The 21,888-nt window shown below is 54.0% G+C and overlaps 6 protein-coding genes across 6 annotated transcripts; 3 read left to right on the top strand and 3 right to left on the bottom strand.

Moving 5' to 3' along the window:
* Nucleotides 1-838: 838 nt before the first annotated feature.
* UCRPA7_7324 (putative oxidoreductase protein) lies at nucleotides 839-1,942 on the top strand (the record flags this gene model as incomplete). Its single annotated transcript, XM_007919856.1, has 2 exons — nucleotides 839-1,103; nucleotides 1,173-1,942. 2 exons carry the CDS (start codon nucleotides 839-841, stop codon nucleotides 1,940-1,942), a joined length of 1,035 nt encoding a protein of 344 aa, XP_007918047.1.
* A 126-nt stretch (nucleotides 1,943-2,068) lies between these two features.
* UCRPA7_7323 (hypothetical protein) lies at nucleotides 2,069-3,046 on the bottom strand (the record flags this gene model as incomplete). The annotated part of the gene is made up of 1 exon (XM_007919855.1): nucleotides 2,069-3,046. One exon carries the CDS (start codon nucleotides 3,044-3,046, stop codon nucleotides 2,069-2,071), a length of 978 nt encoding a protein of 325 aa, XP_007918046.1.
* Nucleotides 3,047-5,178: 2,132 nt separating this feature from the next.
* On the bottom strand, nucleotides 5,179-10,723 carry UCRPA7_7322 (putative e3 ubiquitin-protein ligase upl3 protein; the record flags this gene model as incomplete). The annotated part of the gene is made up of 5 exons (XM_007919854.1): nucleotides 5,179-5,375; nucleotides 5,431-5,580; nucleotides 5,651-10,480; nucleotides 10,547-10,644; nucleotides 10,710-10,723. 5 exons carry the CDS (start codon nucleotides 10,721-10,723, stop codon nucleotides 5,179-5,181), a joined length of 5,289 nt encoding a protein of 1,762 aa, XP_007918045.1.
* A 3,043-nt stretch (nucleotides 10,724-13,766) lies between these two features.
* UCRPA7_7321 (putative 2-oxoisovalerate dehydrogenase alpha subunit protein) lies at nucleotides 13,767-15,185 on the top strand (the record flags this gene model as incomplete). Its single annotated transcript, XM_007919853.1, has 2 exons — nucleotides 13,767-14,360; nucleotides 14,412-15,185. The coding sequence occupies 2 exons, from the start codon at nucleotides 13,767-13,769 to the stop codon at nucleotides 15,183-15,185; spliced, it is 1,368 nt and encodes a 455-aa protein (XP_007918044.1).
* A 300-nt stretch (nucleotides 15,186-15,485) lies between these two features.
* On the top strand, nucleotides 15,486-17,079 carry UCRPA7_7320 (putative ubiquinone biosynthesis methyltransferase coq5 protein; the record flags this gene model as incomplete). The annotated part of the gene is made up of 3 exons (XM_007919852.1): nucleotides 15,486-15,629; nucleotides 16,194-16,324; nucleotides 16,404-17,079. The coding sequence occupies 3 exons, from the start codon at nucleotides 15,486-15,488 to the stop codon at nucleotides 17,077-17,079; spliced, it is 951 nt and encodes a 316-aa protein (XP_007918043.1).
* Nucleotides 17,080-17,776: 697 nt separating this feature from the next.
* On the bottom strand, nucleotides 17,777-20,044 carry UCRPA7_7319 (putative ser thr protein phosphatase protein; the record flags this gene model as incomplete). Its single annotated transcript, XM_007919851.1, has 3 exons — nucleotides 17,777-19,559; nucleotides 19,618-19,729; nucleotides 19,795-20,044. 3 exons carry the CDS (start codon nucleotides 20,042-20,044, stop codon nucleotides 17,777-17,779), a joined length of 2,145 nt encoding a protein of 714 aa, XP_007918042.1.
* Between the last annotated feature and the right edge of the window lie 1,844 nt (nucleotides 20,045-21,888).

The following is a 21,888-nucleotide window of genomic DNA, read 5'->3' as shown; positions in this document are numbered from 1 at the left end:
GATCGAATGTGGGCAAACGAGGGGCAATTGTCGAGATCCAGGGGGTCAAGACAGGGAGAGATTGTCGGGTCGCGTAGGCCGTAAAGGGAGGCTCTCTACAGACGAGCAGCCATCGAGAAACAAGAGGCTCGAAGGACGTCGTCGTAGCTGCAATCGGAAAACAAGATGAAGACCTGTGGTGGTTAGTAACGGTCGCTGTGATGGTGTTTGTTGGTGTTGTGCGGGCGGATTGACAAATTTAGCTGGTTGCTGTTGTTTACTGCCAAAATCCAGTGGTAACGGGCGGGGGCGGTAGGCGATTGGCCAGGCGCGTGTTTACAAACTCCCAGTCACGGCGCACTACCGCGTGCTGGTGCTAGAGCCGTGTCCACAGTGTCCACAGTGCTTAATTGCGCTAAGGTACAGGGCACACTCTAGCGCGTCTCTCTTAGCGCGGGGCGCCACACTTCTTATCGTGTTTCTTATCGAACATTAACCCCCACCAAATTTTGATCGCATCGTCTGAGGTCTGAGGTCCATGGTGATGCCCCTCATCACATTTTGAAGTGCTCCGTCGGGAGACAACACATCAGCGATTCTCCCCAGATGATATTCTAGAGGATCCATCCAGATCAAAACTTATAAAATCAGGGGAACAGACGCGCAAACAGGCGACTGAAGTACAGAGCTACTAAATTAATCGCGAAAGTTCTCCTCAAATCACATGTTGATCGCATTTCGTCATACGGGCATCAAGCGGCGCTTTTCCCACATGCTAGACTTCTTACCTTGCTCCTTATCAGCTATGAATTGAAGGCGAGACTATAGCTTCTATACGGCCCTCATATGGCAGTCCATAATGACACTAGATCTCACAACCCTCGACGCTCATGAGCAGCCGTCAGACCAGCTCCGGGCCATATGGAAGGGCTTCTCCAGGGCCGAGAAGGCAGATATTCTGAAGAGCAACAGCATAGATGATCTCACAATTCCCGAAAAGGAAGCCGAATTCTGCGTCTCTGGCACCATACCAGCCAGCTCAATAAGAAGTGCCTTCAGCCACTTGGATGAAGCGGTTGAGGTGGATGAGGATGTAAAGATCTACTATCATCCGCTACTACCAGGTAAGACTTCCGGATTTTAAATCAATCCCTCTCATGTGCCAAGTAACGTTCTCACTAATCATGACAAAGGGCTCTTGATTGTGCCGTCTCTTCTACCACCTGCCGTTCAGAAGACTCTACTATCTCGTCTCGTACACCGAGACCTCAGTGTCCCAACTCATCAAACAAATCTACATCTTCATTACGGCCTACCATACCCTCAAGATGAAGAAGGCAAACCGGCCTCCTTCTTCACGATGCCTCCCGATTCTCCAGTCACATTTCAACCCAAAGATCCCAGCGTCCACAAACCCCTGTCCATGAAGCAAGTCATGGAGCGCCGCCTACATTGGGTGACACTAGGTGGGCAGTACGACTGGACGAACAGAGTCTACCCAGGCGAGGCACCCCCTATATTTCCTCCGGATATCACCGGCTTCTTAGAGGATCTCTTTCCCGCGACGCAGGCGCAGGCCGCCATCGTCAACTTCTACACTCCCGGAGACACCATGATGATGCATCGCGACGTGTCCGAAGAGACGGACAAGGGGCTTGTCAGTATCAGCTTAGGGTGTGACGGGTTGTTCTTGATTGCCCCAAACGAAATCAGCAAGGTTGAAGATATCGAGGAGAGGCATAAGAGTGAGAAGCAATACCTAATTCTTAGGCTACGGTCAGGGGATGCCATCTACATGACGAAAGAGTCACGGTATGCATGGCATGGAGTGCCAAAGGTTCTGAAAGGGACATGTCCAGATTACCTCGAGGACTGGCCTGCCGAACACGGAAAGTACGGGGAATGGAAGGGCTGGATGAGGAACAAGCGCATCAACCTCAACGTTAGACAAATGAGAGACTAGGATTTGAGGACTTTAAAAATCTAGAAGTTACAAATCAAACCACCTCCTGAGCCCAATAACTCCATTCCATGCAGCTATGGTACACATTGACCCCATCTGCCAGTTCTAATCTAGTACATTCAGCCCTCACTCCCCATCAGACTCCCACCCAACAGGTGGCCGCCTCACATCATCGTCATTAATCAAGCTATCCTGCAACAGCACCTGCGACGAGCCAATGGAGAACTGCCCCTGCCCCTGCCCCTGCGGCAGCCGCAGCGCAATCGGGCTCTCATCCACATCCACATCCGCATCCAGATCGTCTGGCAACGTAGGCACGCTCGAGCACGGCTGCGGCCGCCTCGGCACGCTGCTCTTCTCGGGCGTCTGCGCCGGCGGCGGGCTCGACACCTCGCTCACGGTCGTGGCCTGCGAGGGCCGTATGAAGGTGTCGTTGTTGCGCTTCGTCGGCGTCGCCTGGCTGCGCGTTGTCGGCCCGCTCTTAACGGGCAGCATGGGCTTGGCGAACGACTCCGGCTTGGAGTGAGAGTTGTTCTGCCGAGGAGTAGGTTCCTGGCTGGACGGCACCATCTCGATACCGTCCGAGGAGAGCAGCTGTGTTGCGTGGGTGATGTCGCTGCGTAATTGCATCTCGACCTCTTGCGAAACGGAAATGCCAACGTCGTGTTGGTCATGCTCGTCGAAAAAGAGAGCACATCGGAGATTGCCCATGAGCTGGCCCACAACCGCCGGTGGCACATAGATGTATTTCTGTGGCGGTGCCCCGACCCAGCCGTTCTCCTTCATCGTTTCGATGGACACTGGATTATTGAGTTGGTACACTTGCTGCAGCTCATATGCGAACTTCGACATCTTCCCCTTGTTGAACTCGGCATTTCCAACCCCTTTCTCATCATTGATCTCTCCTGGCTGTTTAGCCTCGCTAATGATGGCCATATACTGTAGCTCACAAACTGGTTTAGTGACGTAAATCCAGATACGGCTAACGGTCTGGGGAATCCTGTAATCACGGAATTCGTGGTTCTTTGTGCCGGCGGCTATCCTCTCCACGTGTTCGGGGTGTATGGAGATGATAATATCGGAGCGATCAGTTTGAGGCCCCATGTCTCTGATGACTTCGAGAGGTACCCGTTGGCTCTCAAGACCTTGGGTATAGTATTGAGTCCTGCTCGGCGTGGGGACTGGTTGGGGACCTTTCAAAGGAGAAGTCCTCTGCGGAGACGAAAATGGCGTCTCCTTTTCTATGAAGCTGGATCTCGACTGAACACTCTGAGTCCTCACAGGTGATGGGCTGGGTGGCATAAACTCGGCGTCTTCGTCCTCGGGGTCAGGCTCAGGAGTTGGCTTCCGGTCAGGCAGCTGTGTTGGCCTGGGAGGTGATTGTTTTCGAGTCAATGGAATTGAAGCCTCACTACTTGTAGAGTCTTCCTCCGTTTGATGTGAATGTGGTAATGGCGTTGAACTGCCCGGTTGATTGCCAAGCTTTGGCGATACGTTTGTACTTGACTGTTCTTTCCGCGGTGAAGGATCAAATGAATCAAATTCGTCATCCGAGTCTGGGATTTCGCCATCTGTCGATATGTCTTCGATAACATCGACCACTTCCTGCCGCAGTTCAGCCAACTCATCGACAACAGCCTGCCCTTGTTTGAGAATCTGAGTCGAATCAAATCGTGGAGGTCGATTCTCCTTTTGAGAAGACTGCCCAAACATCTGCGAGGCATTGTCGGACGATAGCCCGCCGTTAACCGAGCTATATGAGTCCTGAACGACCAATATCCTGGGCCTCTTGTTCAGGGTCTCCGCCGTCGGTGGCGGCGCCTCAACATTCGTAGATCTGCCCTTCAACGGCGACCTATCAGGCGCGATGCTGTATCTATCAAGCATGGGCGTGAAAGGCGACGGCTGCGACGAGGGTATCTCGGTCTTTATCCGCTTGTGTGCCGGTGTCTGTGGGATCATTGAAGATGCTTGACTTCCTTCCTTCCTCGGAGACTCAGTCACTTTCCGTCCATTGTCCAAGCCCAAAGACAAATCCAGATCATCTTCGTCTTCCGAGTCCCCGATTTGTAGCCTTTCGTCTTCGCCATTGTCATCTTCACCATGCTCCGAGAGAAACTGTGTCAAGGTCTGGGTATGAAAGCTCGAGCCAGCAGTAGAACTCGGCACATCGCCCATAGTCCTTCTGCGTTTCCGTGGCTGCTCAGCGTCCTCCATGTCTTCCTGATCGCCTTCGAGATCTATAGGTGGCTGTTCTTGCAGTTGTAGATAGTCGATTTGCGTCAATGTCTGCTGGCGCATGGAGCGAGCAACCGACGACGGCGTTGGTGCTTTGCCATATGTCTTGACTGACCGGCGTCGAGCAGGGAAGGTGACCTGCTGCGGTGCGGGCGATGAATGATAGGTTCTGGGAGCTGGCAATGAACGCCTAGGGCGAGTCTGGGGAGCCATTGGTGATGCCTCCGTTCGTCGGACTTGTCTTTCAATCCTGCATCGTTCGCTTCCCGAGCTGTGGATGTACAAGCGGCTGCCTAGCAGGTCCCTCTGGAGCTCTAGGGGCTTGGTGGCGTGTGGTGGGGCGATGTCTCCTGGCGATAACGTTAGAGGGAAGAAGACGCGTCGCGTCCCAAGCTGAGCATCGAGGTCGCGTTCCTTACATAATCACCAAAATGACATCAGAGTATGCACACACTTAAACACTTCTAATCGCCCCATGATCAGTGACCAGATCCCGATTGCCCACCTGAGTAGGTGTGGGATATGCCTTTACGATAATTGCGCGGATTGTAAAGAATGAGGACATCTTATCAGGATAACATTCACGGAATGACTCGACGTGGGGAGACTTGGACAAGCGAATTGAGTGCAACTATGAGTTGTAGAGACTCGGGTTTGACCAATCTATCTGAGAATACGCCTTCCCTGGTCGTCTTGGCTGATGCATCATCATCATGCAACAGGGCAACGCGTGACTCCTCCAAAAGAGCAAGAGCAAATTTATATCACTAACACATGACACAATGGCCATCCCTTTCCATGCATGCAATGTCTCCCCTTTCCAGTGCCCATCCATCCATTGAACCCCTCAATGCTGCCATTACGTCGGATTCATCGTGCCTATGGGCGTGCAGCTAGGAAAAGGGGAATAGGTGGTGATGTATGAAAAAGAGTCATCAAGTAAATACATGTAATCCCACAAGTGGTTCTGTTCTGTTCCTTTCGGCTAGGTTCTTCATCTACGAGAGGTGGAAGGCGCCCTGGCCCTCCTTGATGGCTGTGAAGAGTCTCTTCTTCATGATGTCGATATCGGTGTAGTCGGGTAATTTGAGGTAGTTGACGCAGGTCATGACACTGGGCAAGTAGTCATCCGAGGTGTACGGTGGCTCACTGGGTTTGCAGACCACCGTGAACATTGGCGTTAAGCTCCTAAAGCCTAAATAAGAGGTAAGCTTAGGATACACTAATTCTGATGAGGGGCTATGACTTACCTCCAATGGGAAGCTTGGGGCTGCCAGTGGTGAATTGCAGGAAGTCGCGTCTCTGTGCAGCAGAAAGCTCACACATTGTCTGAAGGAGGTTCCTCACGCTCTTGCTGTCCATATTGTAGCCGTGGTCGGCCTTGACGCTATCCATAAGAGCTGAACCATGTTAGTGATTTGTCCACGCCGTAAGGGGCTGAACATTGACGAGGAACGGGTTGAAACTTACTTTCAAGCGACCAATCTTCATCGACACGGCCGAACAGAGTCACCAACTCGTCTGGAGTGAAAGCGCTGAGGGCCGAGTACGGGAACACCTGGGAGAAGCCAGCTCGGAATGCATCCACCTGTCGTCGTACACCGGTTCCAAGAGTCATGTCAATGACTTTCTCTAGATACAAATCGACGTTATCGAGCATGAGCATGATTTGAGAACCGTTCGGGATGAGCTCGATCTCCGGGTATCCGGGTAAGGTGAAATCCAAAGCCAGATCCTCAATTCGGATACCGTTGTCGATGACGATGTTCTCGGTATCTGCAACCTTTTGTGCGGCATTTCGGTCGGGATCCTCGGTGATCTCCTTCTTGGCCAATGCGAACTTCTTCACCAGCAGCAAAGAACGTGCAAGAACAGGGTCAACAATTTTCATTGCTCCAAGCGAAGGCCGAATACCAGAGGACTCGTCTCCAATGCGGAAGAAAATAGGGTTGAAGTTGATGTCAATGATACGGGAGTCAATCATGGACCTGGCGACGAACTTTCCGAGCATCTTGAAGAGCTGCATGATGCGCTCGCCATTGGGAGACAGTGCGTCGTCCTCGCTCATGGGCCGAGGGAACAGGCCACTGGGTCCGGATACAAATTCGTCAGATTCGTGATGGTCAGTATCTCGCCAAAGTCTAAGCTTCTTCTTTGAGAACTCCTTGGATACTGTGGAGTAGAACTCCAAGGTTGGCCCTAGACCAGTGCCAACCTCCTCGAAATACTCGACTTCTAGAATGCTTTGAGAGGCCCCATAGAGCTCCATCACCTTCAAGGCCGACTCGAGTATCTTAGAGCGCGAGATGCGGACCTTCTGACGCTGTAGGCGGCCAAGGAATGGTTGGTTATCACGGGCTCGCCTGCTCTCCTCTTGGGGCTGAGCGTTCTGCCACCGGGTCATAGATCGCGCGTAGCCAAATGATGTGGATTGTAGGAACAAGTGGCGGGTCTCAAAAGGAAAGAGGAAAGGATACAGCCTGGCAAGGTCCTCGCTCCAGCTGGGAAGACAGTTGCTTGCGACAATCAGCGGTTCCTCAAGCTGTCGGTTGAGCTTCGCTGTCAACTTCGTATTTACAAACTGCGACAACGGTTCCACGTTCAGCTTCAAAGCAGCTATGTTCTCCACTAGAACATCGTCGATGTTTGCGTTGAGGTCATGAAGCATCTTCAAAAGTCGTAGGATTGACGCTGTCGTGGGGTGGTTAGCCAGAGAAGCAGGAATGCTGCTATCTCCAGAATCCGCCCCTGCACCAAGGGAAGAGATCGATGAGATTGGCTCAGTCGGCGGCGGTCCAGGTACTCTACGGACCTTGATCTCATGCTGAGCAGACCACACATTTCGGCTCGGATGGTCACCTAAGCCCTGACTCTGCACAGCGCGATACACAGTGGTATCGTTGCTGAGAACCTTGCCATCATAGCTGAATTCAATGTGCCAATCTTGCGGTATGGCTTGAATTGCAGCAGCGTAACTCATTGGGCGAGATGCGGCAGCCGGAGTAGGGGTACCTTGCAAAGCAGCCGTGAGCGCGCTGGTACGGCTGGGGAGACCGGAGTTGCCTTGGGATGGAGTGGGCACACGTGTTCCATCTTCCTTACGCGCCGTGATCTTCCCTCCAGCAGCAACCTCGAGGTTAACAGCTCCGGGGTCTGGCACAGGCGCGTCATCCATGTCCTCGTCGAGATCTCCAACAATGGCATCAAGTGCACTGCTTTCACCAAGCTCGTCTTCATCGGTCAGATGTTTCTCATCAGCACACTCTAGTGCATTGTCCAGGTTATCCTCATCATCAGGAGGAGGGCGCGGCGGTGGGGTATCGGCTAGGGTAGGCTGACGACGAGTAGTTCGACGCAGCACGCCCTTCTCTCGGGACGCTGAAGAAACTGGTTCGGGTGTAGCTGGAACCTCAGCCTGCGGTTGTGATCTGGACTTTGCCTTACGGGAAGATCTTGACCCTGATGCTTGGGGAGGCATAGGGGGCGGCGGGGTTGAACCGCCCATCATCGACGGAGGGGGACGATCGGCCAAGTGAGCAGCGGCAGCACTAAGAGGTAATCCGGCTGATCCTGCCATGGCTGCGAGCGCTCTGGATAGACCCTCGCGGTTTCGAGAGCCACGTGGGCGTTCAGACAGGCTGATACGCGGGCGCAAATAATCGTCGAGAGATTTGAATGTCGCAATAGCGTGAATGGACACCATGATGTTACGATAAGGGCGGGGAATGCCAGAGTCGTCGTCAGCAACAAGCTTCAACCTAATCTGCTTTGCCAACATAGATGCAGCATTACTACGGCTACCGTCGTAGCTGTTATGAGGATGCACTGTCACCACCTCGAAGTGCTCGGATCGGCTTAGAAGATCTTGCAGCTTGTGGATCATAACGCTGAAGGGTGTCGCAGGCGAATCGGCAGTAGCTGTCTTGGGTCTGGACTTCACGGAATATCCCATGAAGACTTCGAGGAATGCGGACTGTGCCGCAATGGCCAACTTCTCATCCGGATTGTTGAACACTTCTTCCAATACCCGGACGACACCGGATGCCAGCAACTCAGCGCTCGTGACACTCTCCAGAACGTCTGAATCGAAAAAGGAGGCGAGCCTTGTGAAAAGCTGTGTCCCGCTATCCTGAGTAACAATTCCTAATGTCGGCCGCAAGTAGAAAGACTCGATATCAGTTGCCAAAGATGATAGCTCTTCGAGAATCTTGGCTGCCTTCTTCTTCATCGCTTTCCCGTGCTTCTCAGTCTCGTGAGTTTCGAGGAACTTCTTCGCGAAGTCGATAATTCGAGATCGAGGCACATCTTTATCAATGCCACTCGATCTCAAAGGTCTGTCAATTGACATGGTTGAGCCTGCTGAACTGGGCGAGGCGGGTGAATCGTCAGCATCATGATCATGATCATTCTCATCGTTTTCGTCCTCTGACGAATGATGAGAGCCGTCTCCATCTTCGCCGTCACCGTCACCGTCCTCATTCTCGTCTTCGTCCGCATCATCATCCGAAGAGTCCTGATCTGATGATTGATCCCCAGAACCAGCAGAAGAGCGTCTCTCCAGACCAGGGTCGTGGGTATCGCTACTACCGGCCTTGTCTTCCAAATCTTGCTCCTCTGTAGAGAGTTTGGTGATCTCAGCAATGACGCCTTCACGGTAAAGTTGGTATCTGTAAATATGGTCCAAACGGCGCATCAGAAGCTCCGTGGCTTGCAGCGCGGCAAAGACAAGGGAAGGGTGATCCTGCTGAGATAGAATGGATGCGAGGAAAGAAGCGTACGGCACAGGCTTCAGGGCGTCGATCAAGATCTGAATATCCAGGTTGGACAGCATCTTGAGTTGCGCGAGAAGGACCTTCTGGCGAACCTCCAAATTCACCGTGCTGGAGAAAGCATCCGTCAAGGTAGGGAAGAGGATAAGCGCAAAACGTCGGACCTCATCCTTGCACGTCTCCAAAAGCTCGATTCGCTTGTCGTCCATGTCCCTGCGGGAACTGTGGGTTGCAGACATGATGTTTTCTGCAGGAGTTGGCTCGGGAATCTTGGGCAGGAGTTCACAAATGACGTTCAGGGTCTCGATAATCTGCTCTCTCGGTCGGTGAATAAGTGCTTGCATGATAAGCACACTGTCCAACTTTGAAGCGACGTCATCAGTGCCGTTGGGAGGAGAAACTCCTGTCAGGATCTGGTACAAGGTCTCGACAACGTTCATCTTGAACAACTCGGCCGACAGACGAGGGCTCGCCCTCGCGGTATTTGCCAACACACGCAAGAACTGGGTATGGATATTGGGACCGATGAGGTTCGTCGTGCCTGGCAGTAGAAGACGAAGGATAGACTGAAGCAGATCGGTGCTGATGAGTGCCTCCAACTTCGAAGGACGCTTAGCCGTGAAGCTATCCACGATGCGAGAGACGCACAATGAAGCCTGCTCCACGACTCTCTGATCGCTACTCTTGAGGACGTCGCGCAAGATTCGCATGGCATCCTGAACTACCTCGAAATTGGCTGCATCAATATTGCGGCAACAATTGGCTGCGGTCGTCACTGCGGTGCGTTGTGTGCTCGTCGCAAAGAAGTCCAAATACTCCAGGCACGCTGCAAGGCCGCCGTTCTTCACAATAAGGCCCGGGTAGTCGAGTGAGATCTTCTCCAGCGTGCTTAGCGCTTGCTCTGCGAGATCGATGAATTCGATATCCCGGAGCTTTGCGCAAAGAACAGGAACGGCACCGCCGCACGCAACGTTGGCCACGCTGGCTGGAAGCGCTTCCATCAGATTGGCGAGGCAGCGGCAGGCAAGTAGCATGATCTCGGGGTTCGCCTCCATGAAGTCATCCGGCTGCATCAGCGGGACAAGCTCCTTGACAAAAGCATCAGGCACGAAATGGCCTGCCAAGTTGTCCTCGTTCGAGACGAGGAGAATCTCAGAAAGTTCTTGCAAGGCGATGAGTTGGAGTGTAGGGTCCTCCTTTTGCCGAAGGTTCGTTAACACATGTCTAAGCCTTGACGACAATCCTGGCATTATGCCTGTTAGAGCTGCGAGAGTGCTGCTGAGACCGCGGCCGGGGCCTCCAAATCCCCCAAACGGATCGTCATCATCGTCACCGTCGTAGCGGTGGGCATCATCTTCGTCGTTCTCTTCGCTGTCGTCGGCTGCTGGGTGACCTTCGGGAGGCGGAGGCGGCGGAGGTATGTAATCCTTCTCGTTCTCGTCTGTGCCGCCCATGGTGACGTCTTCCTGATCTACGTTGCCAGCATTCCTCTTCGATCGGCGGGTAGAGCTGGACGGGCCAGCTGCTGGTTCTGTACACGGGCGCGTGAGCACATCTGGTCTGAGGGGAGGCGCTGCCGCTCGAAGATCAGACATACCTGTGGCATTTTGAAAGCTCTTCTTGCTGCGGCTGGATTTGCGGCTCGAAGAAGCTGAGGGATTGCTCTCTGTGGGGTTGGAGGGACCTGGTGCAGCCCTGCTTGCCGTCAGCCATCCATCATATCACCTTCACATCACCAGGGTATTCATAGGACGACCTACTCTGGACTTGACATAGTCGCAGGAGCTTTGCCCTTTCTCCGTCGAGCGGTTGCGTATGATTGTGGATGGGATTGCGGGGCGGGAGGAGGCGGAGATTGTTGGTCAGGAATCTTTTGTCGCTTGGAACGGCGGACGGGTTGGGGCTGCTCCAGAGCCGGTGCTGGTGGCGGGGACGGAGGGGGCGCCTTTCGCTTTCTAGACGCAGGCTGCGAGGGGTGGTGGTTGTTGTTCGAGTTCGAAGTCGAGGCCGCCGGCGCCGAGGACGAAGAAGAAGTTAAGCCTGTGGTTCCGGCCAAACCAGCCGGACCAGCAGAAGATCCTGTAGAGGAAGAGCTGGCCTGGTTGGCTGCTGCTTGGCGGGCAGACGAGCGGGTGACTCTAGACGACATGAGTAAATATGTGGCCACGGGCCATTTGACGCATTGTAGAGCAGAAAAGGGTCAAAGGCAGCAGCAGTGGGGTGGGAAGTTGAGGTGAGGCAGCTGAGCTTGACGACGATGGTGAGCGATCGTCTGGCTCCTGGCCGGTGTGTGAGGGGAGACGAGAGCTGCTATGGTCTGGGAGAAGTTGACGATCAGAAATAGATCGCAAGTGGTCGCAGACCTCAGCTCTGTCTGGTGGTGGCCAACGATATCTGACGAGAGGTCGTAGGACACAAGATACCTGCGACGGGTAGGATAGGAAGGCAGGTAGCAGGAAGAGGTGAGGGAAGGTAGGTGCCGTCGTCGAAAGGAAGGTGGGGTGGACGACAGGAAAGAACGAGTGGGGGATCAAGATACAGGTTGGTGAGAAGGCAGGAGGTGAAGGCGTAGGTCGAGGCTTGTGATGAGGAAGGCTCGACGACGTAGTTTCCTTCTTGTTCTCTGCTACCCTCAGGTGCTTTCGCGTGTAGTGTATGTGTGTGTGTGTGTGTGTAGTGTACAAAGATGCGGCTGGAAGGTGGACGAACAAGCCAGCCAGCCTCCACTGCAAAGGCGGGGAACAACGACGACAACGACGACAACAAGAGGTAGAGGGTGGGATGAAAGGATATCAAACCAAATCACAAGTAAAACAAAATCAAAAAGTGGAAGGAGGGGGGCGGTGTGAATGTACCTGGCAGATGGAGAGGTAGAGGTGTTGTTCGTGGTTCTGCTGAAGGCAGCCACTGCTCGTGTGCTCGTCGAAGGCGCTGAGGAAGGAGCGGTCGTGCTGAGTGTCGGTGACGAGGACGAGTGGGTGGTCGTCGAGGTGAAGGGCGACGGAGACAGGGACAAGGACGCAGACGGAAGGCGCACGGCTGGCGGTGCCGGTGCCGGTGCCGGGGCTGGTGCTGGATGTAGACGGTGATGCAGTTGCTGGTGGTGATCGTTATCGACAACCGGTCTGGAGCGCGGCTGGTGTGCAGTTGTTCGTTCTGCCATGGATTACGCCATGAGGCAGGCGGCGGAAGCGGACACGGACACGGACAGGTGAACAGACAGACAGACGGTCGGTAGACAACTAAAACGGTTCGCAGGGTGCCAGCTAGTTGCAGCACATGGACAGCGCTCTCTTGGGTGGTTTCATCGATGGCGAGCAAGCAAGCAGGAATGTGAAGTGAGGGACAAGCACGAAGAGACACTGATAAAAAAGAATAAGAGGTTTGTCAGGTTGCGTTGCCCGCCGGTGGCTCAGGTTCGGGTTAGGTAATGCAGAGGCAGGCTCAGGTCGGGTAACTGAGAAAGTAGGAGAGGTGGGTTCCAAGGTTGTCTCTGTTTCAATTAAAGAAAGATACTTCAGAATCTGTAAGCGAACAACAGCCAGAAGAGGTACCGTCTGCTAGGGAAGGCTGGGCGGACGACACCATTTCAGGCGGGGGGCAGATGCCCAGGTAGTTAGTTAGTGTGCGTTGTGAAGTGTCCACCAGTCCAATGTCCAGTGGAGAGTTACAGGCAGGAGGGATGAGGAGCTGCCGTCCGTAACTAAGCTTGGAACCTTGGAACCTTGAACCCACCCCAACCCACATCGAAGCCTTATCAGTGGCCAGCAGGCGGCTCTGCCTTGATAGCGCCCCTTAGGTACCTTAGGTACCTTAGGAGCTTAGGTAGCCTAGATCCCTGTTGCGGCCCAGCATTTTGGTGTCCCTTGGTGCCTTTGCGACATCCCGCCAGCGCATCATACCGACTTAAAATGCCCCATCACGTCCCAACGGTGCCGGATTAGGCATTCCGTCAACGAGGTGAGTGACAGACAGACAGAGAAAAGGTAGACTTACAACCCAAACCCGCAAGGATGATTCATCTGACTGACTTACTGATCATCAACGCTCTTAATCAATTGGAATCTCGCAAAGGGTCAATGAAGCCCAAGTTACGTTGGCTAGAAATCTGTCAACGGCGGGAGGCTTTAATAGGAATTTGGCTGCAGATTAGTGCCGCCTGCCCATCTACCTACCTAGTAGCTTATAGCACCATCTGTAGCTAACATCAAGACAAGCACATCTTTACGACAATCGGGAAATTTAATGGGTTTGTTGCTAAGACCAGAATAGGCGCTTTCTACAGAGAATCGGATTCAGACAGATGAGGAGAGCTTGTCTAGCCCAGCACCGCTTCACAACTGGACTAACACGGTATAACTAGCTGTTCGGGTGCTTCATCGAGCAGGACAATGCAGCCAACCCTTGAAACCCTCCCAGCTCTACATCTGCGCATATCTGCTCAAACGGTCCGTCTGTTAATCCTGGAAATTGCCCAAAATCTTCCAACATGCCATATTTGGCTTGCATCTAGCTGAATGCCCGTAATGGGGAGCCCGTCTTACCCCGGGCTTGTGTCGTGGGGACTGGGGATGATTGTGTCTTCCTTAGCTAACGCTATCTTAAGCCGCTCGCTTTGTGTCGGCCCAAGATGACGTCGAATTCTAAGCTCGGCATTGACTGAGGGTCAACAACACGCCTTCAACTCCCTCTCTTCCCGCCTTATTGACTTGGATAATCCATTTCTAGAACTTCAATTGGGAGTATCTGGCTTACTTTATTCTTTGTCCGAAATGCATGCGCGGTAAGATTACCAAAACTTGCACCAGTCACACATAATGAAGGCCAGACTCCCGAGCGCCGCAGCGCCGTCCCTACGGAGAGCATCACAACCCCGCCGGCACCGCCAGCTCTTCGCTGCCACGCTCCCGATCCGCGCGGCGAGCTCTCTCTCCCAGCGGCCCGACTCCAAATATGTCTCCTTCCCCGGCGCGCTGAAGAGCGCCTTCACCAACACGCTCAAGTTCGAGCTGCCCGCCAACTTCCCCGCCATGCCGACCTACCGCGTCGTCGACCAGAACGGGGAGATTGTGGACCCCTCCTTCAAGCCCGACCTAAGCGACGAGGAGGTCGTCAAGCTGTACAAGCACATGCTCCTGACTTCCATCATGGACGTCCTCATGTTCGACTCCCAGCGGCAGGGGCGCATCAGCTTTTACATGGTGTCGGCAGGTGAAGAGGCCGTCTGCGTGGGCTCGGCATCGGCTCTGACCAAGGAGGATGTCATCTTCTGCCAATATCGAGAGCAGGGATTGTTCGCACAACGGGGATTTACACCGAAGGACTTCATGAGCCAGTTGTTCGCAAACAAGAATGATGTTGGAAAAGGGAGGAATATGCCTGTGCATTATGGCAGCAAGGAGCTAAACATTGTAAGCTCATAGTCATTGATTGAGAAATGGAGAGAGCTAACATCGTTACAGCACACAATTTCCTCTCCTCTCGCAACGCAAATACCACAGGCTTCAGGCGCCGCATATGCGCTCAAGATGCAGAGATTACATGATCCCTCAATACCCCCAAGAGTGGTGGCAGTATACTTCGGCGAAGGCGCAGCGAGCGAGGGCGACTTCCACGCCGCATTGAACATCGCAGCAACGCGGTCATGTCCTGTCATTTTCATCTGCCGCAACAACGGCTACTCTATTTCTACGCCGGCATTAGAGCAATACCGAGGAGATGGTATTGCGAGTCGCGGTCTCGGATACGGTATCGACACCATTCGAGTGGATGGCAACGACTTATGGGCTGTGAGGGAGGCCACAAAGAAGGCAAGAGAAATGGCGCTTCAGGATGGAGGCAAGCCAGTTCTGATAGAGGCCATGACATACCGGGTGAGCCATCACAGCACATCTGATGACTCGTTCGCGTATCGCTCAAGAGTGGAAGTCGAGGAGTGGAAGAGGCGGGACAATCCAATCTCCAGGTTGAGAAAATGGATGGAGGCAAAAGGTATCTGGAATGAAAATATGGAAAAGGAATCGCGGGATAGCATTAGAAGAGATCTGCTCAAGGCATTCCAGGAAGCGGAAAGGGAGAAGAAACCGCCGATGAGGACTATGTTCGAGGATGTCTATGAGGAGCTGACGCCGGACCTCAAGGCCCAGATGAAGGAGCTCAAAGAACACTTGGATCAGTACCCAGATGAGTACGATTTCAGCGAGTTTGAGGGCGGCAAAGATACCCTGAAGCCGTAGTAGAGAAGAAAGGTCAAATCCCCCTGTTGCCAAAACATGCACGTAGTAGAAGCTTATGCATAGGCTCGTGTGCATTTCTTTTCGTCCCATACTCCCACACTAGAATACACTTCCCAAAAGACGATTTAGTCTTGCGTGCCCCGACACACCTTCTTGGTTATCTCCCACACGTTTGTTTACTTTCATAACCAACCCATCTCGCGTTGGAAGCACATCGCGTAGACTGAACGACACAAGATCATTTTCTCTCAAGTGGTCAGCAGACCTGACAGCATCGTCAAGCATCACACATACGCGAATATGGACGCAAACGGAGCCATCGCCCTGACCATCCTATCCGTGCTCGCCATCATCCTCATCGCAGTATGCTACGGCCGCAGCATGGTCCGCCTGTTCGCCGGATCGCTAGCTCAGGCCAAGAATGCCGAGCGTGCTGCCTCCTCCGTCTAAGGTAACACCTTCCAAGTCACTCTTGCGAGAACACAGAGCACTGCATTTTCTACGACCCATTTCTGAATTATAGATGTTTCGAGGGGCAAACGGAGGAACAAGTCCAGATACCTTGTTGGCCGTTTCAAGGATATTCCGTTTGGTCCCCCACTTCCCCTAATCCCCAGTCCGCCGTAGCTTAATTACCGTTAATCCGCGGCTGTCTGTGCTACCTTTCCTTCCCCCTACAACCCCACTACACACAAGGCTGAATGCAAAGCCACAGCGAGCGCAGCACTAGCCACAGCAAAGTAGAGCATCTTTCGATTTTCCGTCAGCCTTCTTTCTCAACTGACCTCATCCAGCAGCATACAGTCCAACTCGCCGCCCAGCAGTCACCTGCCCGCCATGACTGCCCGTCCGGCTCTGAGGCCAATCGCCTCATCTCTGCGATGTTCCAGGATATCAATTGCCTCCCGAGCATTCTCTACGACTCTCCCATCCCGCGCCGCAGTTCCTCCATCCTCTACGCCCGCCTCATCGACCTCCTCCACAAGTCACAATGCATCCGATCGCCAGACACACTTCGGCTTCGAGACCGTCACCGAGTCTGAAAAGCAGGAGCGAGTAGCCGGTGTCTTCACCAGCGTAGCGGAGTCCTACGACCGCATGAATGATCTCATGTCGTTCGGGTGGCATCGTATATGGAAGTAAGCTCGAGCTCCTCAACCACCTCGGCCGAGGGGCACACGCAGATGCACCAAATGCTAACCTCCTCCTTCTTCGCAGAGACCACTTCGTCTCCTCTCTTGCGCCGGGTCTCTCCTCCTCCAACCCGCCCGCACCCCAGCACATCCTCGACATAGCCGGCGGCACAGGCGACATCGCCTTCCGCATGCTGCACCACGCCCACGTGCTGAACGCCAACCCCAACGTGCGCGTGACCATGTCCGACATCAACCCGGCGATGCTCGGCGTCGGCAAGCAGCGCAGCACGGCGCAGCTGCCCGCGTCCCAGCAGGCCGCGCTCTCCTTCCTCGTCGCCAACGCCGAGGACCTGTCGGCGATCCCGTCGGCCTCCCAGGACCTGTACACGGTCGCCTTTGGCATCCGCAACTTCAGCAACATCCCCGCCGCCCTGCGCGAGGCCCACCGCGTCCTCAAGCCCGGCGGCGTCTTCGCCTGCCTCGAGTTCGCCAAGGCCGACCGCTTCCCCCTCTTCAACGCCCTCTACAAGCGCTGGTCCTTCGGCGCCATCCCCCTCATCGGCCAGCTCGTCGCCGGCGACCGCGACAGCTACCAGTACCTCGTCGAGAGCATCGAGCGCTTCCCCAGCCAGCGCGAGTTCCGTGACATGATTGTCGACGCCGGCTTTGTTGTGGGCGGCCAGGGCTGGGAGGATTTGACCGGTGGCGTGGCGGCTATTCACAAGGGCATGAAGCCGCTGGCCGCGAAGACAGACTGAGGCCTTCGCTCTTGAGAACCTCCAATGCAACTGTAAAATTGTACTGTAACATAATGTGGCGGCATCAAAAGGGATAGATCAACTCGGACTTGCTGCCAACCTGTCAGGGGGCATGGACCAGTCTCTCCGCAGAATTGTATAATACACGAGTTAGCTCTCACCACAGCAATCTAATACAACAACCCAATATAGACATCATGACCTGACCTCTTCTAGTTAAGACGCATGACATTAGTAAAATAGGAGCACGTATCACAGCCCGCAAGCACGGTACATCACAATAGGCAACCAATTACTCGTAGTTTTATAGATCGTGACATTGATTGAACTAAGACTGATACGATCTCTGAACTCCCACTCCCCGAATCACGGTGTGTGATGTTTCAAAAAATCGTGTCTTCTTTTCTTTTCCGAGCCGGAATTACCTCAGTAGCGAGAGCGCAAAAATACCTGGGGAGGAGGAAGCTATAAGCCAAATATGGTGACAGGTACCTTTTTGTAAAGAGAAAAAGGTAGGTAAAGGTTGGTAAGGTAAGGTAGAATGTGGTAGTAATAGCAATGGAAGTCGGTTTGATAATGTGACATTGGGGTTGCGAAACCCGGGAGATATTGTGAGTTGCGCATTGTTGCGCGTTGATAAATCCTGACACGAAGGGAACGAAGGTCGAAATGATCACCAATCGGTCGCGGTCGAGCCCTACTCGGCAGGTGTCGCTGATGACGGCGCTGGAGATCCACTGCCACCCTCGCCCTTCAGGCCACCACGGCCACGGCCCCTGCCACCGCGGTCACCACCACGTCCGCCACGGGATCCTCCTCGGCCACCACGTCGTCCAGCACCTTCGCTATCGGAAGCTGTTCCGCCGCCGGCGCTCTGATATCCACTGCGCGGTGTGCTAGAGTTGGCACCTCCACGGGTGCTGCTACCCCAGTTGCCAGCACCTCCCGTTCTCGGAGGGAAAGCCTTGGTCTCACGAGGCTGGAAGATCTTGACAAGAGGCTTCGATCGGTCCTCCTGGGATCGGGATTTGAACTCATCGGAGAGTCGGTCCATGGCACCGTCACGGTCCTCCGTGGTCTTGAACTGAACCACCTTGTTCAACTGGCCCCACTTCTCAACCTTGGTGATCTTAGACCTGTCCTCCTCAGCGAAGATCTCTCTGATCTGGTCATCCGAAGTTGCATTCATGACGAACAGGCCAATGATATCACTGGCATTGGTTCTAGGGGCAGGAGATGAGGCAGAGTCCAGTCCATTTGCTGTTCCATTGGGCGCCGCCGGCTTGTCTTCTTTGGGTGCAGGTGTCGAGGACGTAGGCGCAGGAGTAGCCGGCTTCGCTTGGCTGGGAGTAGCAGCTTGGGGAATTGGGGTAGTGCCAGTTGGCTTGGAAGGCTGCTGAGACGGTTGACGCTGCGGCACGGGGGCGCTTGATGGAGCAGTCTGCGTAGCAGGTGGAGCTGCAGCAGGCAGGGGGCCAGCTGAGGTAGTTGAGGGAGCTTGGGCATTGCCGGCCTGCTTCGCACCACGGTGCGAGAAGTTGAAACCCTGGGCTCGCATCTCTGTGCCAATGCGACCGTCCTGGATTTCCAGTACGAGCCATCCAAAGGCCGCATCCGCGAGGTTAAAGTTCCACATGTTCTTGAACGCACTCTCATCCACTTGGCCGAGCGCTGCAGGTGCAGCACCGCCGCCAAAGGGATTACCACCAGCAGCAGTGGTAGGCATCTTTTCTACGATGCCGATCGCGTTCTTTAGTAGGTTTTGTTGCGCCTCGTTCTGTGAGATAGCCGGCTCAACCTCATTCTTGACAGTCTCCCAAACGTCATTGAAGGAGGCCTTGCTGGCAGCCAACTTTCCGCGATAGTGGTCGAGGGTGGGGTTTACGCTAAACTCATTGTAAGAGCTGCCATAGCGGAAGTGTAGACCAGCAGAGATGGAGAAGTCGGCCTTCAGGGTGACGGAGAGCTGATTGAGGATTCCTTCACGCGCTGGTGAGGCATGGGTGACGAACACTCGGGTTTCGGTAGGGTCGTAGACGCGGTTCGCCGTATCTACCAGCTCGCCCATCTGCAATAGGGTGGTCCACATGGTACCTTGGCCACCAGCGATGGTGGTCCTACCCTCGCCGTTGTCGAAGAGCTTGTGCATAACCACAGCGCCGCCGAGACCGAGCAGACGCAGCTTCACGCCGCCAATCTCGAGCAGCATCGATCGCGCCTCATCGATGATGTGGAGGTTCGGCACTTTGTACTCTCCGGAACGGAATTTCTCCAGTACTCGCACATCCTCGCAAGCTCCCCACACTGTGTAGACAGGTATATCGAGCTTCACATCACCGCTGATGAGCAGTGGGAGCTCTGACAAGGGAAGTTCATTCGGTGGGAATCTAGCTTTGACGGGGCCAGCACCACCCTGCTGGATGGCCTTCTTGACCGGCTCCGAGATTAAGGGAGAGTACTGGGCGACATGCTTCAAGGTCCTGTGAAGCACCAATGTTAGCAAGCTGTCGGCAGGGTGAGAATGTGGTCAGTCCTTACTTCTCAGCAATCCGCTCCAGCGAGGTGTCATCGTAGAAACCAAAGTCTCCAGTATGAATGATGTGGTCTGCACGGGCTTGCTTCGCAAGATCGTTCAGAGATCGCAGATTACCTATAGCACGTGAGTCAAACTAGCCGGCGCATTCGAAAGGTAAGGGGCGAAGCGAAGCTCCATACCTCGGACGTCAGCGATGCAAAGAACTCGGATGGGACCTGTCTGGATGACTCGTCCCTGGTTTGGTAGGAGAGGGGTGGCGCCTGGGGCTGGCATGGTCGGGTGGCCACCGGTCGCACCGTTTGGCAGGTAGCCTTGGCTGTTGTAAGGATGGCGGTTCTGCTGATCGAGGGCTGGGGTCAGTGGTTTGTTGTGAGATTGGCCCCAGGGCCTGTGTGGGGGATGAGGCATGATGACGGCCGGCGCAGACATGCTGGGCTACGGTGTGTACAAGGAGCAGGGCAGAGTGAGAAAAGAGTGCGCCAAAAAGACGAGTACTGAGAGGCACTTTGGAGGTTTGAGGTTGATGAGAGCTTGTGCAGAAGTGAAGCGCAGATTTGCGACCGATGGTGAAGAGCAGGTGAAGAGGGAAGAGAAAAGAGAGGATTTATGGGTTGCTCACGTTGGCCATTCTAAGGCAGGTGCAGTCGGGGAAGAAAAGAGGGACGACGGGAAGGTCGACGACGAAGCTGCGGTCGAGGAAGGAAGGAAGGAAAGAAGAAGCAGGCGAAGGCACGGAAGCTGCTTCGAGGATGCAGTCGGCTGTTCTTTACTGCGTGTGTCTGTCTCTCACTCGGTCGAGAAAGATACGGATGACAGCACCTCGAGACGAGCTTCAGAGGAAGAGATGAAGACGTGAAAGCGCCGCTCTAAAACCACGCGGAAACGATGGAGACAGAGACGTGCTTTTGGGGTATCAACGACGAGACGGCAGGCGGGATGTTGGTACAATCTGACGGGGAACGGAGCGTCGTGAGATCAATCTGAGGTCGAGGTCGAGGTCGAGGTCGAGGTCGAGGTCGTGATCGGGTCGGCGACGACGATGGAGATGGAGGAGGAGAGGGGCGGGTTGGAAGGCGACGAAAACTGAGCGTCGATGTTGGATTGGATACCTTAGGTACAGGTAGGCAATAGTAACTGCTACGTGAGGTCGATCCCAGAGATTGGAGGTTCGGTTTTGCACAGAGAAAAAGTTCCCCCTGCCAGCTCCCACCTGAATGGCTGGCAGCTGCTGGCCTGCGACGTGCCAGCTGGGCCATTTGCCGCTTGCGGCTTAGTGGCTTTATTGTCCTCCTCCAGGGCTTCTGGGGGCCGTGCACAACAGCCCCCCCTGTGCGGCTACCTTAGTCTCACCTTGATTCAGCCTCTCAGAGAGTCATCAACCCCCATCTTCTGCTACAAAGAGACATTTTCCAGTGGGATACACAATATTACGGATTTCTTGGCCTAGAGAGCGTCTATGAGAAATATGATGACCAGTGCTTAATATGCTGTGAGCGCCTGGTATACAGTAGCTCATACAGTCATAGCTTAGCTAAGTGAGTAAGTAAGAAGGGGCCTCCGAACCGATAGAATGAAAACTTATCAATAGTCATGAACTAATTGAGCCATACTCTGTCTCTTGCATATGCACCATGAGAAGCAATGCTGGCTCATGTTGGTTCTGCGCAGTCTGGACAAAGTCGGAAGAATATACTTGTTCTCGATGCAACCTATGATAGGTATGAATTGATATTTCCATCTCCAGTCCGCATCCAATAGGTAGCACCAACACATATCTCAAGAAACGAGACAGTCACGAGGTGGCGCTGTAGTTATATATATAGTACATTGGAAAAATTATTCGCATTGCAGTCTGGACTCAAGCTGGAGAGAACATGTTTGTGATTTGTTACAGGCCATTCCTTACTTGCAAATCACCAACCACTCCGCTCGTTGCCACAGCTGCCGTGCCAACATCGCTGCACCACCCCAATCGCTGACTATAATGCGTTCAAACGAAGGCGAGGGTGGTGACAATCGATATATGCCCAGATAAGTAAGAAAAGAAAAGACAAAAACCCCCAGTCCGCGCCGGCTATGCTTTGTACCCATCAGTGCCACTCCAAACAGGAAGAGGGCCACGTCGAAAGATTGGAAAGCGAGGAAAAGGGATGTAGAAACAGGGACAGGTGGGGCTGAAATCGAGTGTCCCGTGTGTTGTCCAAAACTCCATGCAGGTGCAGCAGGATATGATGCCCTCCAACAACTTGCCAGCCCCTCTTACCACATATCAT

Source organism: Phaeoacremonium minimum, assembly GCF_000392275.1.
Source record: "Phaeoacremonium minimum UCRPA7 unplaced genomic scaffold PA7_03_scaffold_509, whole genome shotgun sequence".
Classification (NCBI taxonomy): domain Eukaryota; kingdom Fungi; phylum Ascomycota; class Sordariomycetes; order Togniniales; family Togniniaceae; genus Phaeoacremonium; species Phaeoacremonium minimum.
Note: the sequence above shows the minus strand (reverse complement) of the source record. Positions and strands in the feature narration are given on the sequence as shown.